The sequence below is a fragment of the Dipodomys merriami genome, unplaced genomic scaffold, assembly GCF_024711535.1.
Source record: "Dipodomys merriami isolate MVZ:Mamm:240054 unplaced genomic scaffold, mDipMer1.0.p SCAF_534, whole genome shotgun sequence".
NCBI classification, from domain to species: Eukaryota; Metazoa; Chordata; class Mammalia; order Rodentia; family Heteromyidae; genus Dipodomys; species Dipodomys merriami.
This window is the reverse complement of record NW_027206107.1, coordinates 32204-43002: the sequence shown is the minus strand read 5'-3', so window position 1 is coordinate 43002 and position 10799 is coordinate 32204. Positions and strand designations below refer to the sequence as shown.

Below are 10799 nucleotides of genomic sequence, written 5' to 3'. Positions count from 1 at the left end.
CCAGGGTGTGTGTGTGGGGGGGGATGGAGTAGAGCAGGGTCAGGATCCAGGGTGTGTGTGTGTGTGTGTGTCAGGATCCAGGGTGTGTGTGTGTGTGTGTGTGTCAGGATCCAGGGAGGGTGTGTGTGTGTGTGTGTGTGTGTGTGTCAGGATCCAGGGAGGGTGTGTGTGTGTGTGTGTTCCTGGGGTTTGAACTCAGGGCCTGGGGTCTTTCCCTGTTTTAGTTCAAGGATAGAGATCTAACTCCACTTCTGGATTTTTTTTTTTTTTTTTTTTGGTCGGTCGTGGGGCCTGAACTCTGGGCCTGGGCGCTGTCCCTCAGCTCTTCAGCTCAAGGCTAGCGCTCTACCACTTGAGCCACAGCACCACTTCCAGCTTTTTCTGCTTATGTGGTGCTGAGGAATCGAACCCAGGGCCTCATGCATGCGAGGCAAGCACTCTACCACTGAGCCACCTTCCCAGCCCCTATTTTATGTATTTTTGTGGTAGCAAAGAATAAAACCTCATCCTGCTTCATGCAACCTAGGCAAGCTCTACCACTCAGCCTCATACCTAGATCGGTCCTGAGGCTTGAACTCAGCCTGGGCACTGTCTCTGAGCTTCTTTTTGCTCAAGGCTGGTGTTCTACCACTTGAGCCACAGTGTCATGACTTTTTTGAGTAGTTTCTTGGGGGGGGGGGCGGTCCAGTCCTGGGCCTGCTCTTCAGCTCAAGGCTGGTGTTCTACCACTTGAGCCACAGCGCCACTTCCGGTTTTTTTTCCCCCTGCTTATGTGGTGCTGAGGAATCGAACCCAGGGCCTCATGCATGCAAGGCAAGCACTCTGCCACTGAGCCACCTTCCCAGCCCCTTGAGTAGTTTCTTAAAGATAAGAGTCTCATGGACTTCCCTGCCAGGCTGGCTTTGAACAGTGATCCTCAGATCTCAGCCTCCTGAGTAGGTAGGATTACAGATGTGAGCCACTGGGGTCCTCCAGGATCCAGGGCACTGGAGGGGATGGTGGAGGTTTTCCATCTCAAACTCCGGTGGGATGGGAGTGGTTCTGCCAGGGAGGAAGGAGTTAAGTGGCACACTATCACCTCCAATGGGCATCAGGTTACCAGAATGTGAGTCCCTCCAGGAAGGGGTGGAGCCAGGCCCAGCCTTAAGCTCTCAGCTGCCCTGGGCCTGGGTGAATCCTGCTGGGCCCTGGAGACAGCCTGGACCAAGGAAGAGGCTTTTCCGGGTTGTCCTCAACTGATCTTGTCCCCAGCCCCCAGTTATGGCATGGTGCCCACCTCAGGGCCGTAGACTCTTCTCAGAGCCCCTCAACCATCCTCCAGGAGCCCCTAGGGAGCCTGACATTGGTGGATGTGCCATGTTTCCTGCACCTGGAGAGGAGACAAGCAGGTAGGAGCTGGGGCTTCGGTCCTAAGGTGGGGGCAGAGGCAGGGGTCATTTCAGGGTAAGGGGTGCTATGCTGTGGTCACCTGGGGGATAAGATGGAAACTGAGGCACAGCAGCTCAACCAGGGTCCTATCAACCCTAACCTCTAGGCCAGTGCAGGCCCAGTTATTTTCGGATGCTCCTGGCCATGTCCAGGGTGGGGTGAGGGTCACGGAGCACATCACCAGCCCCCCACGAACATCAACAGTCTCGTCTCATGAGGACCCAGCTGGGGACAAACACCATGAGGTGAGCTTTAGTCGCCAGACCCTGCGTGCCACCCCACCTCCCCTCTGTCCACAGAACTGGCCTCTGTCTGGGGATAAGGTGGAAAATCTGGAAGGGTAGGGGCCAACTGTGGGAAGAGCCAGATTCTTCACCAGTATTGCTTTACCAATCAATGTAGAATTTCAATATTTACCCCATTTTTTCCTCCACCATCCATGCCCTAGGCTCCCTCCATATACTCGAATTTCCAAGAAAATTCAAAAGCTACATATACTTTTTTTTTTTTTTGGTGGTAATAGCTTTGCTAGGCAGATATTCAACCTTTGGCAAGCTTCAGTCCTTGATCTTCCTACTGATAACTTCTGTGTAGCTGGAATCACAAATGTGTGCCACCATGCCTGGCTTATTGGTTGAGATGAGGTCTTGCTAACATTTTGCCTGGGCTGGCCTAGAATGGCCATCCTCTCTCTGCCTCCTAAAGTAGCTAGGAGTATAGCCTGAGCCACCGCAGCTGGCCTGAACCTTGAATTAGAAGTCCCTTAACTCCAAGTGAAAGCCTCCCCCACCCCTACCCTGTCCACTGGCCCTAATTCAAACTCTTGTGTTTCCCAGCACCCCATCTCTAGTCTGGAGGTACTGGAGGCTGAGCAGGACAGCCTCCACCTTTGCCTTTTGGGACTGGGCCTCCGTCTGCAGGATCTGGAGCTAGGCCTTGGGCCCTGGACACTGGCCCAGAATAGGATGGTCCAGCTGCAGGTGGGAAATGGGAAACTAGGGCATGGGAGGGTGTTTGTAGCCTCAGGAGTAGGTGGAGTCCTATGATGGGAAGAGGGCTTATTACATATTCCAGGTTTCCAGAGAGGAGATGGGGGAGTGATAACTCCAGGCTCTGGGTCTCTCGGGTCCCTGGAGTCCCTGTTGAGGATGTCCAACCATATGTTCCAGAAACTACAGGCAGAGCTCCGAGGTGCAGCTGAGCGTGTGGACGCCCTTCTGGCATTTGGTGAGGGACTGGCCCAGAGGACTGGGCCCAGGGCCTGGACATCACTGCAGCGGATTCTGAGGGCCCTGGGAGCTCACCGTGACACCATCTTCCGACGCCTCTGGCAGCTGCAGGCCCAGCTAGTCAGCTATAGCCTGGTATGGCCCACCCTGGTGGTCCCCATTCGAGTCCCTGGTGCCTCAGCTCCATGGCCGCTATCTTCTGATCCAGGTATTGGAGAAAACCAGCACACTGGACCAGAACTTGGAAGTGGAGGGGGACTCAGATGAGCCAGCACCTGGTGGGGCCTGGAGGCCCTGGACACCCAGTAACTTCCCTACTCCTGTGGAGCTGGAATGGGACCCAGCTGGAGATGTTGGAGGCCTCGGGCCTTCAGGGCAAAAAACAGCCCCGACACCAAGGGCTCCCTGTGAGCTTTGTGGCCACAGGGGTCCCCAAGGTAGCGGACAAGGCCTTGAGGTGAGATCAGCCCCTCCGTAAGGACTCCACCACTCAAACAGGCATCCACAGGGCAACTTCTGTGTCTTCTAGAAGCTTCTTTCCCTTTTGAGGTGTTGGGTGTCTGACTCTTGGTGTATTTGTGATTTCCTGGCTTTCTCATATCTGTGTCTCCATGAATCTCTCCATTTCCCTTTCTCTCTTTTGTCCATTCAGACTTGGATCAGCACCCTCCACCCTAGCAGCCACACTTGCTACCTTTCTGCAAAAGACTCCAACTTTACTCATCACCTGAGATCCCCAGGGGTCCACTCAGCTCACCTTCATTCCATCTCCCCCCAGATACCATCTCTTCAGAGTCACCTGACCCTCAGCTTAGTGCTCCTTATCTTCCTATGGTTTTCCTGACTCCACTTAGCAGACTTGATATTACCATTTACCTTGTTGATTTTTGGCCTCTGGTTAGAATGTAAGCTCTGCCAAGGGCAAGATTTTGCCAGCTTCCATCCCCTGCTCCTGGAACTGAAATAGATACTCATTAAGTATTTGTTGGGCAAATGAATAAATAATTTCTCTCTTCTTGGTTTCTTCGGCTCTGTGCCTCTCTCTGTGTCCTGTGAGATCTGTGTGCTCCCCAGAATGTCACTCCCATGACACCTGCCTTCCAAGACCTTCCCCAGCCAGGTTGCAAAAGCCATATCTCTTCTCTCCCACAGGACATTCGGGCACTGGGGCTCAGCCACCAAAAACACTTAGCAGGTCACCAAAGACACTCTCTACTCCACAAGCCTCAGGTGAGTCTGTCTTTATCAAGGACTTCTAATATCACTTAGGCTCTACTTCCCCAAAGTGGCTTCCTGCTCAGCTAAGTGGCATTGTTTTACCCAGGAGGAGAGTGCCTGGGACCTACTGGCAAGCAGCCAAACCCTAGGCTGATTCTACTTACAGAGTGTGGGTCATTGGTTCAATAACCAATCAGAGAGCTCCAAAACTCCCATTGGCTAAAGCTAGGTGTCCTGCCCAATCATGAAAATGGGGAAGGTTAAGCTTTGCCTGCACCTGCAAGTCTGAAGTACAATGAACCATGCAAGAAAGGAGATGGGATGGATATAGAGGGCAGGAATAGACATCCACTACACCTGGAGACAGTTCAAGTGCCTGTGGAGCTCTGGGGTGCCAGGAAAGGAAGAGGTCTTCAGTGCTAAGGCAAATGCATGCTAAGGGTCACATTTGTCCATTCCTCTGCGGGCTGCTCTACCTCAGGACAGGAAGAGGCGAGCCCCTCCCAGCATGCGGGATGTGATGCTGGAGGTGGAACCTGGGTAAGATGCTTGGGATGAACCTGGGGATGGCATGGAGGGACAGGGCTCATGGCAGTGGCCCACTCTGTATGTAATTGTCATTTCTTTCTTAGGGTCCCTGTTCCTGCTTCCAGGTGGCCTCTGACCTTGCTCCTTTTCCTCTTTTTTCTGGTGGGTACCATGTTGCTCTTGCCCATGTCTGGGGGATCCTGCTGCTCTCATGCTCCACTGGTCAGGACTCCCTACCTGGTGCTAAGCTATGTCAATGGTCTCCCTCCAGTCTGAGCACCTGGCCAGGATATGGGGAATAAACAGTCACTGTCAAAAAGGTGTGTGAAGGTACTGAGTGCTCCATCACCTGAAATCTGGGATCTGGACCCTTTTGTAGACCCCTCTGTTTTGAGCATGACACAGGAGATAAGCTATCTTGGGTTTGGTTTCCCAGACCTGGAGACAAAGATTCAAGCACAAGTCAGATTTGGGATCTCTAGGAGGGGCTGGCAGGGAATGAGGATGTGAGCCAGGGAAGAAAGCCAAAACTGGGTGGGTTAATGAACTGATTGCTGTTCTGGGAACCGGGGTGCCATCCTACTGGATGCTACCAGGAAACTATGTGGAACATACTCCCAAGCTGTTCCACCCAACAGATAAAGTTGTGGCATTGATACACCAGCCTCAATATGTCACTGAGGACTGACCCTGGATGCCTGGATTCCCCAGCACTTCTGGCCTCCCCAACCCCTTGAAAGCCCCTCTCCTTCAGGCAAAGCAGAATAGGTGCCTGTCCTAGGAAGCCAGAACAAAGTAATGTGGGTGAGCAGCCATTGGCACCAGCCCAGGTCGGATTTTCATCCACCTAGGAGCTCTGTACCATTATTATTACATACTGGGGATTGAACTCAGGACCTCATGACTGATGGGCAGGCATTCTACCACTTGAGCCATGGCACCATCCCTTTTTACTTTTTGAAAATGTGCTGGTACCAGGACTTAAATTCAGGGTTTTGAGCTTTCATTTGATTTTGTTTTTGTTTTTTTTGGGGGGTCCAGTCCTGGGGCCTGAACTCTGGGCCTGGGTGCAGTCCCTCAGCTCTTCAGCTCAAGGCTAGCACTCTACCACTTGAGCCACAGTGCCACTTCCGGCTTTTTTTTTCTGCTTATGTGGTGCTGAGGAATCGAACCCAGGGCCTCATGCATGCAAGGCAAGCGCTCTACCACTGAGCCACCTTCCCAGCCCCTGAGTTTTCATTTGAATAAGTGGCTGTCTGGCTCTCTACCACTTGCCCCACACTTCCAATACAGTATTTTGCTGGTTGATGGGAGATAGTCTCTCAGACTTTTCTGTCCAGATTGATTTTAAATCTTGATCCTCAGATCGCAGCCTCCTGAGTAGCTAGGATTAAAGGCGTCAGCCATTGGCTCCTGGCCTCTCCAGGGTCTTGACAACACAAAGGGTTCAGTCATGGAGATGGGGACTCCAGTCTTGAAGTTAAGGTTTGAGAAGAGGTCGGAACAGCATCAGACTCAACAACAGAGGAGTGCTATGGTGGTGTCCCGGATGTACATTTCACACAGATTCTTTTTTTTTTTTTGGTCGTGGGGCCTGAACTCTGGGCCTGGGCGCTGTCCCTCAGCTCTTCAGCTCAAGGCTAGCGCTCTACCACTTGAGCCACAGCGTCACATCCGGCTTTTTTCTTTTTTGCTTATGTGGTGCTAAGGAATCGAACTCAGGGCCTCAGGCATGCAAGGCAAGTGCTCTACCACTAAGCCACCTTCCCAGCCCATTTCACACAGATTCTGTCTCTGAATTCTTACTACTATCCAATACTGTGGCCTCACCCTAATAGACACAAAGAACTCACACACAGGGCAAACGACTGAAACTCAGCCCTTACTGATTTTAAACAGAAATGAGAGTTTATTTCTATGAGTAATTAAGAAGTTTAGGACTTCAGACACAACTAGATCCAGGGCCACGAAGGATATATCCACTTCAGTTCTTGTTTTGGTTTCCCTCTTAAGTCTAATGGTGGCTAAAGTGGCCTTCAGGCATTCAGGCAGCCAGGTGTGGTGGTACATGCCTATAATTCCAGCACTCAGATGGTGGAAGCAGGAAGATCCTGAGTTCAAGACCAGTCTGAGTTACACAGTGAAACCTTAGAGAGAGAAAAAGACAGAACATATTCTATGCTTTCCAGTGGGGTGATCAGATCTGTAAGGAAGGCCAAATGTTATTTTTCCAAAAAGCAGAAAATAGGTATTTTATCTAATCAACTACAAATTCTGAAGAAATATATATAAGAGGTTTTCTGTTTGCTTCTGAGACAGGGTCTTGCTATACAGCTCAGGCTGACCTTGCACTCATGTTTGCCTCCACAGCACTGGAATTACTACAGGTGTGCTATCTAATTTCTCATTAAGACTTTTTTTTTTTTTTTGGTCCGGTCGTGGGGCCTGAACTCTGGGCCTGGGCGCTGTCCCTCAGCTCTTTAAGCTTAAGGCTAGCGCTCTACCACTTGAGCCACAGCGCCACTTCTGGCTTTTTTCTTTTTTGCTTATGTGCTGCTGAGGAATTGAACCCAGGACCTCATGCGTGCAAGGCAAGTGCTCTACCACTGAGCCACCTTCCCAGCCCTCATTAAGACTTTTATGTAGGAAATGTAGCTGTAGCTCTCACAGTGGTAGAGTGCTAGCCTTGAGCAAAAGATCTCAGAGATAATCCCTGGGCCCGGAGTTCAAGCCCCAAAACTGACAAAAAAAAAAAAAAAGACTTATGAAGTCTCAGAAAATAAAGGCTTTGGAAACTGGAGGCATGACTCAAGTAGTAAAGTGCCAGCTGTAAGTAAAAAAGCTGAAATGCAAGGCAAAGAGTTCTAGGCCCTATACCAGCATTACATAAATAAATGTGTTGCTTTTATAACAATGTGCTGTGAAGATCTCTAGTTCAAAAATGAGGATGCAGCTGGACGCCAGTGGCTCATGTCTATAATCCTAGCTACTTAGAAGGCTGAGATCTCGGGATCATGGTTCCAAGCTAGACAGAAGAGAAAAGTCCCTTATCTCCAATAAACTACTCAAAAAAGCAGGAAACAGCACTGTGGCTCAAGTGGTAGAGCGCTAGCCTTGAGCACAAAAAGGCTAAGCGAGAGCACCCAGCCCTTGAGTTCAAGCCCTAGAACCCACAAAAAAAAAAACAAAAACAAAGATGACAAGTGAGATACTGATCATCCCTAATCTGAAATGTCCTAAGTTATAGAGCTTTCTGCACAACAGACATGATGCCACAAATGGAAAATTGCACACCACAAAACTGTTTCCTGGGGCTGGGAAGATGGCTCAGTGGTAGAGCGCTTGCCTTGCATGCATGAGGCCCTCCTGGGTTCAATTCCTCAGCACCACATAAGCAAAAAGAAAAAAGCCAGAAGTGGCGCTGTGGCTCAAGTGATAGCCTTGAGCTGAAGAGCTGAGAGACAGCAGCCAGGCCCAGAATTCAGGCCCCATGACCAGACTCCCCCCTCCCCCCCAAAAAAAAACTGTTTCCTAATCAATTTTTATTTATTTAGTTGTTGCTGTAGTTTTGTGTGTGTTGGTACTAGGGCTTGGACTCAGGGCCTGGGTGCTGTCCCTTAGCTTTTTTTTTTTTTTTGTCGGTCATGGGGCTTGAACTCTGGGCCTGGGCACTGTCCCTCAGCTCTTCAGCTCAAGGCGAGCGCTCTACCACTTGAGCTACAGCGCCACTTCCGGTTTTCTGGTGGTTTATTGGAGATAGGAGTCTCACGGTCTCTCCTGCCAGGGCTGGCTTTGAACCTCGATCCTCAGATCTCAGCCTCCTGAGTAGCTAGGATTATAGGCGTGAGCCACCAGCGCCCGGCTTCCCTTAGCTTTTTTGCAGAGGGGAATGGGAGTTGGGAGAGTATGATCAGCTGCTGTGACAATGTATATTTAATTCAATGGGTCATCATCACAGCCATGTGACCAAGGCAGCATGAGCACACCCATTTCATTGGTAAGGAACTTGAGGCAAGAATCACTTGCCAGTGATAGTGTAATTACAGGTAATCACTAAGGGCTGCGGCTAGGACTCCAGGCTGGCATTCCAGTTCTAGGGTTTATGCTCTTAAGTACCACTGTCCTCCCCATCCTCTCTACTTGATAGGGCCCACTGTTTTTGAACATCTACCTGCATGTGCACCTGACCCAAGAAGTCTGTCCTGGCCGGCAGCCTTGCTCAAAATCTACATCCTGGAGCTAACTGGGACTCAAGATGATGAGCCAGGGGCGAGGAAGAGGTGGGAGATGAGACTGAGAGATGTAATAGAGGCTGTATGACCCCAATCAGCCACTTTCAGAACTTTGGCTTTTACCTTGAAATGGAGCCAGCGTAGCATTAACAGGGTGGTCACCTTGGGGATGGGGATATAGCTCAGTGGTAGTGTGTATGTGCAAGGCCTTTTCCATCCCCAGCACTGCAAAACAAATGAACATCACTAAGTCAGGAACACCTGGATGAACAAAACAGGGGCTGAGAGACAAACAGGTGGCTAAAGTCTAACAGTACACAAAGCGAAGCAGATGCCACATACTAGTTTCACAGACTTGTGCTCTGGGACACTCCAGGACCTACCTGGAATTCTATAATCTTCCCACTTTGCTCCCACCAGGCCTTTATCTAAACTAGTCCTCTTACTTGGAATCCTATCATTGCTGGTCATGGTGGTACACACCCATAATCCCAGCACTTGGGAAACTGCAGCAAGGAGGATCGAGAGTTTGAGTCCAGCTTGGGCTGCCTAGTAAGACCTTGTCTCAAAACACAAAGAGATGTTGACGGCTGGGTGACAGTGGCTCGTGCCTGTATTCTTAGCAACTCAGGAGGCTGAGCTCTGGGATTCTTGGTTTGAAGCCAGCCTGGCCAGATAAGTCTATGAGACTCTTACCTCCAATCAATCACCAAAAAAGGCTGGGAAGTGGAACTGTGGCTCAAGTGGTAGAAAACAGTACTAACTAGCCTTGAACAAAAAAGCTCAGGAACAGCGTCAAAGCCCTGAATTCAAGCACCAGGAATGGGACGTATGCACATGCATGCAGAGTTATGGGGAGCACGTCTGGGCTCCCCAAGATTTTTTTGGGGGGTCAGTAGACCTCAGTTTAAACACCGTCCTGCTTGTGGAGGCCCCGGGCCGCTACAAGGCCATACCCAGGACGGTGTGTCTGGGGGTGGCGGGAGGATCTGACCCGTTACCAGGCACAGGCCTGCAGCTGTTCTCAGGACCTCTCACCTTCCATCAGGTGAGTTTCCGGTGTTCCCCCAAACTGTCATGCCGCACCCCGGGCGCCACCGACCGGGGGACTCCTTCGCCGGTCATCGGGCCGGGTGTCGGGTGCCCCCGTGTGGCCGTGAGGTTCCCTCGGTCTGTGACCTTCGTCAGGTGGGGTCCCCGGGGCTCCGGCGGCGGCGTCGCCTGGCTCTTGGCCCGGGCCCCGCGGGCGCACGAAGGCGCCCATGGCCGTGGCGTGGCCCGAGCGCAGCAGCTGCAGCTGCCGGCGTCCGCGGCGGTACAGGTACTCGATGCGCAGCACATCGGACCGCGGGAGGGCGGCGTGCTGCCGGAACTCCGCCCGGATCCGGGCCTCCGCGCCCGGTTTCCCGCGGCCAGCGCGCAGCAGCTCACGGTACAAGCTCAGAATCTGTTTCTGCAGCCGACTCAGGCGACTCATGACGGCGGCTACCGAGCCGCCACCGCAGGCGACTTCCGTCCCGCGCCTTTCCAAAGTCCCTCCCCTCCCCTTCCGGTTTCCGGTGCCATCGCATTTGATTGGCTGTGGCTGCCGTGCGTTAAGGCGGCCTGGGAAAAGGGGGCGGAGTCACTGACGTTGTCCCTCTCCTAGGGCAATCTCTGTCCTTGAGCGGACTGTGGTCCGTGACATCCCTCCTGGTCCGGAGAGATTGGGGTCTAGGCGATAGGGCTCTTGGACTCTGAGGAGGAGGGCATAAGGAATCATAACTTGGGTCCTGGGAAGAGGAAGAGCTAGGGGTTCGGACTTTTGGGCCCCAAGGGCACGAAGGGCACTGGAGAGAGAAGACTGGAACAAGAATGATTTTGTTTTTATTTGATTTTTCTTTTTGTGCCGGACCCGGGGTTTGAACTCAGGGCCTGGGCGCTGTCCCTGAGCTGCTTTTGCTCAAGGCTACCGCTCTACCACTTGAGCCACACACAGCTCTACTTCCAAGCTTTTTGCTGATTCCTTGGAGATAAGAGACTCATGGATTTTCCAGCCCAGGCTGACTTTGAATCATGATCCGCAGATCTCAGCCTCCCCAGTAGCCAAGGTTATATAGGGGTGAGCCACCAGTGCCCGGCTTTTGTTCTGATTTTTAAAGGAGACAGCACCTATCTTGTCCAG

At 51.8% G+C, this 10799-nt stretch overlaps 2 protein-coding genes across 3 annotated transcripts; one reads left to right on the top strand and one right to left on the bottom strand.

Moving 5' to 3' along the window:
* The first annotated feature begins 1175 nt into the window (after positions 1 to 1175).
* LOC138811555 (nesprin-4-like) lies at positions 1176 to 4693 on the top strand. Its single transcript, XM_069999322.1, has 8 exons — positions 1176 to 1388; positions 1535 to 1673; positions 2265 to 2408; positions 2598 to 2792; positions 2866 to 3114; positions 3810 to 3887; positions 4357 to 4415; positions 4508 to 4693. The coding sequence occupies exons 1-8, from the start codon at positions 1261 to 1263 to the stop codon at positions 4677 to 4679; spliced, it is 1164 nt and encodes a 387-aa protein (XP_069855423.1). The 5' UTR covers positions 1176 to 1260; the 3' UTR covers positions 4680 to 4693.
* A 1596-nt stretch (positions 4694 to 6289) lies between these two features.
* LOC138811554 (succinate dehydrogenase assembly factor 1, mitochondrial-like) lies at positions 6290 to 10159 on the bottom strand. Of its 2 annotated transcripts, XR_011367425.1 has the most exons (3): positions 9674 to 10159; positions 8759 to 8860; positions 6290 to 6550 (listed from the first exon to the last, which is right to left on the bottom strand). XR_011367425.1 is itself a non-coding variant. In XM_069999321.1 (2 exons), exon 1 carries the CDS (start codon positions 10110 to 10112, stop codon positions 9711 to 9713), a length of 402 nt encoding a protein of 133 aa, XP_069855422.1. In that variant the 5' UTR covers positions 10113 to 10159; the 3' UTR covers positions 6290 to 6550; positions 9674 to 9710. The 2 variants fall into 2 exon arrangements, 1 of the variants encoding a protein (XP_069855422.1); XM_069999321.1 differs by lacking the exon at positions 8759 to 8860.
* Between the last annotated feature and the right edge of the window lie 640 nt (positions 10160 to 10799).

Bases quoted from the DNA above. Each gene is read 5' to 3' on its own strand.
- LOC138811555 (XM_069999322.1), top strand. From the start codon at position 1,261: ATGGCATGGTGCCCACCTCAGGGCCGTAGACTCTTCTCAGAGCCCCTC. The intron at 2,793-2,865 runs GTATGGCCCACC...CTTCTGATCCAG, and splicing joins AGCTAGTCAGCTATAGCCTG to GTATTGGAGAAAACCAGCAC. The intron at 3,115-3,809 runs GTGAGATCAGCC...TCTCTCCCACAG, and splicing joins GTAGCGGACAAGGCCTTGAG to GACATTCGGGCACTGGGGCT.
- LOC138811554 (XM_069999321.1), bottom strand. From the start codon at position 10,112: ATGAGTCGCCTGAGTCGGCTGCAGAAACAGATTCTGAGCTTGTACCGT.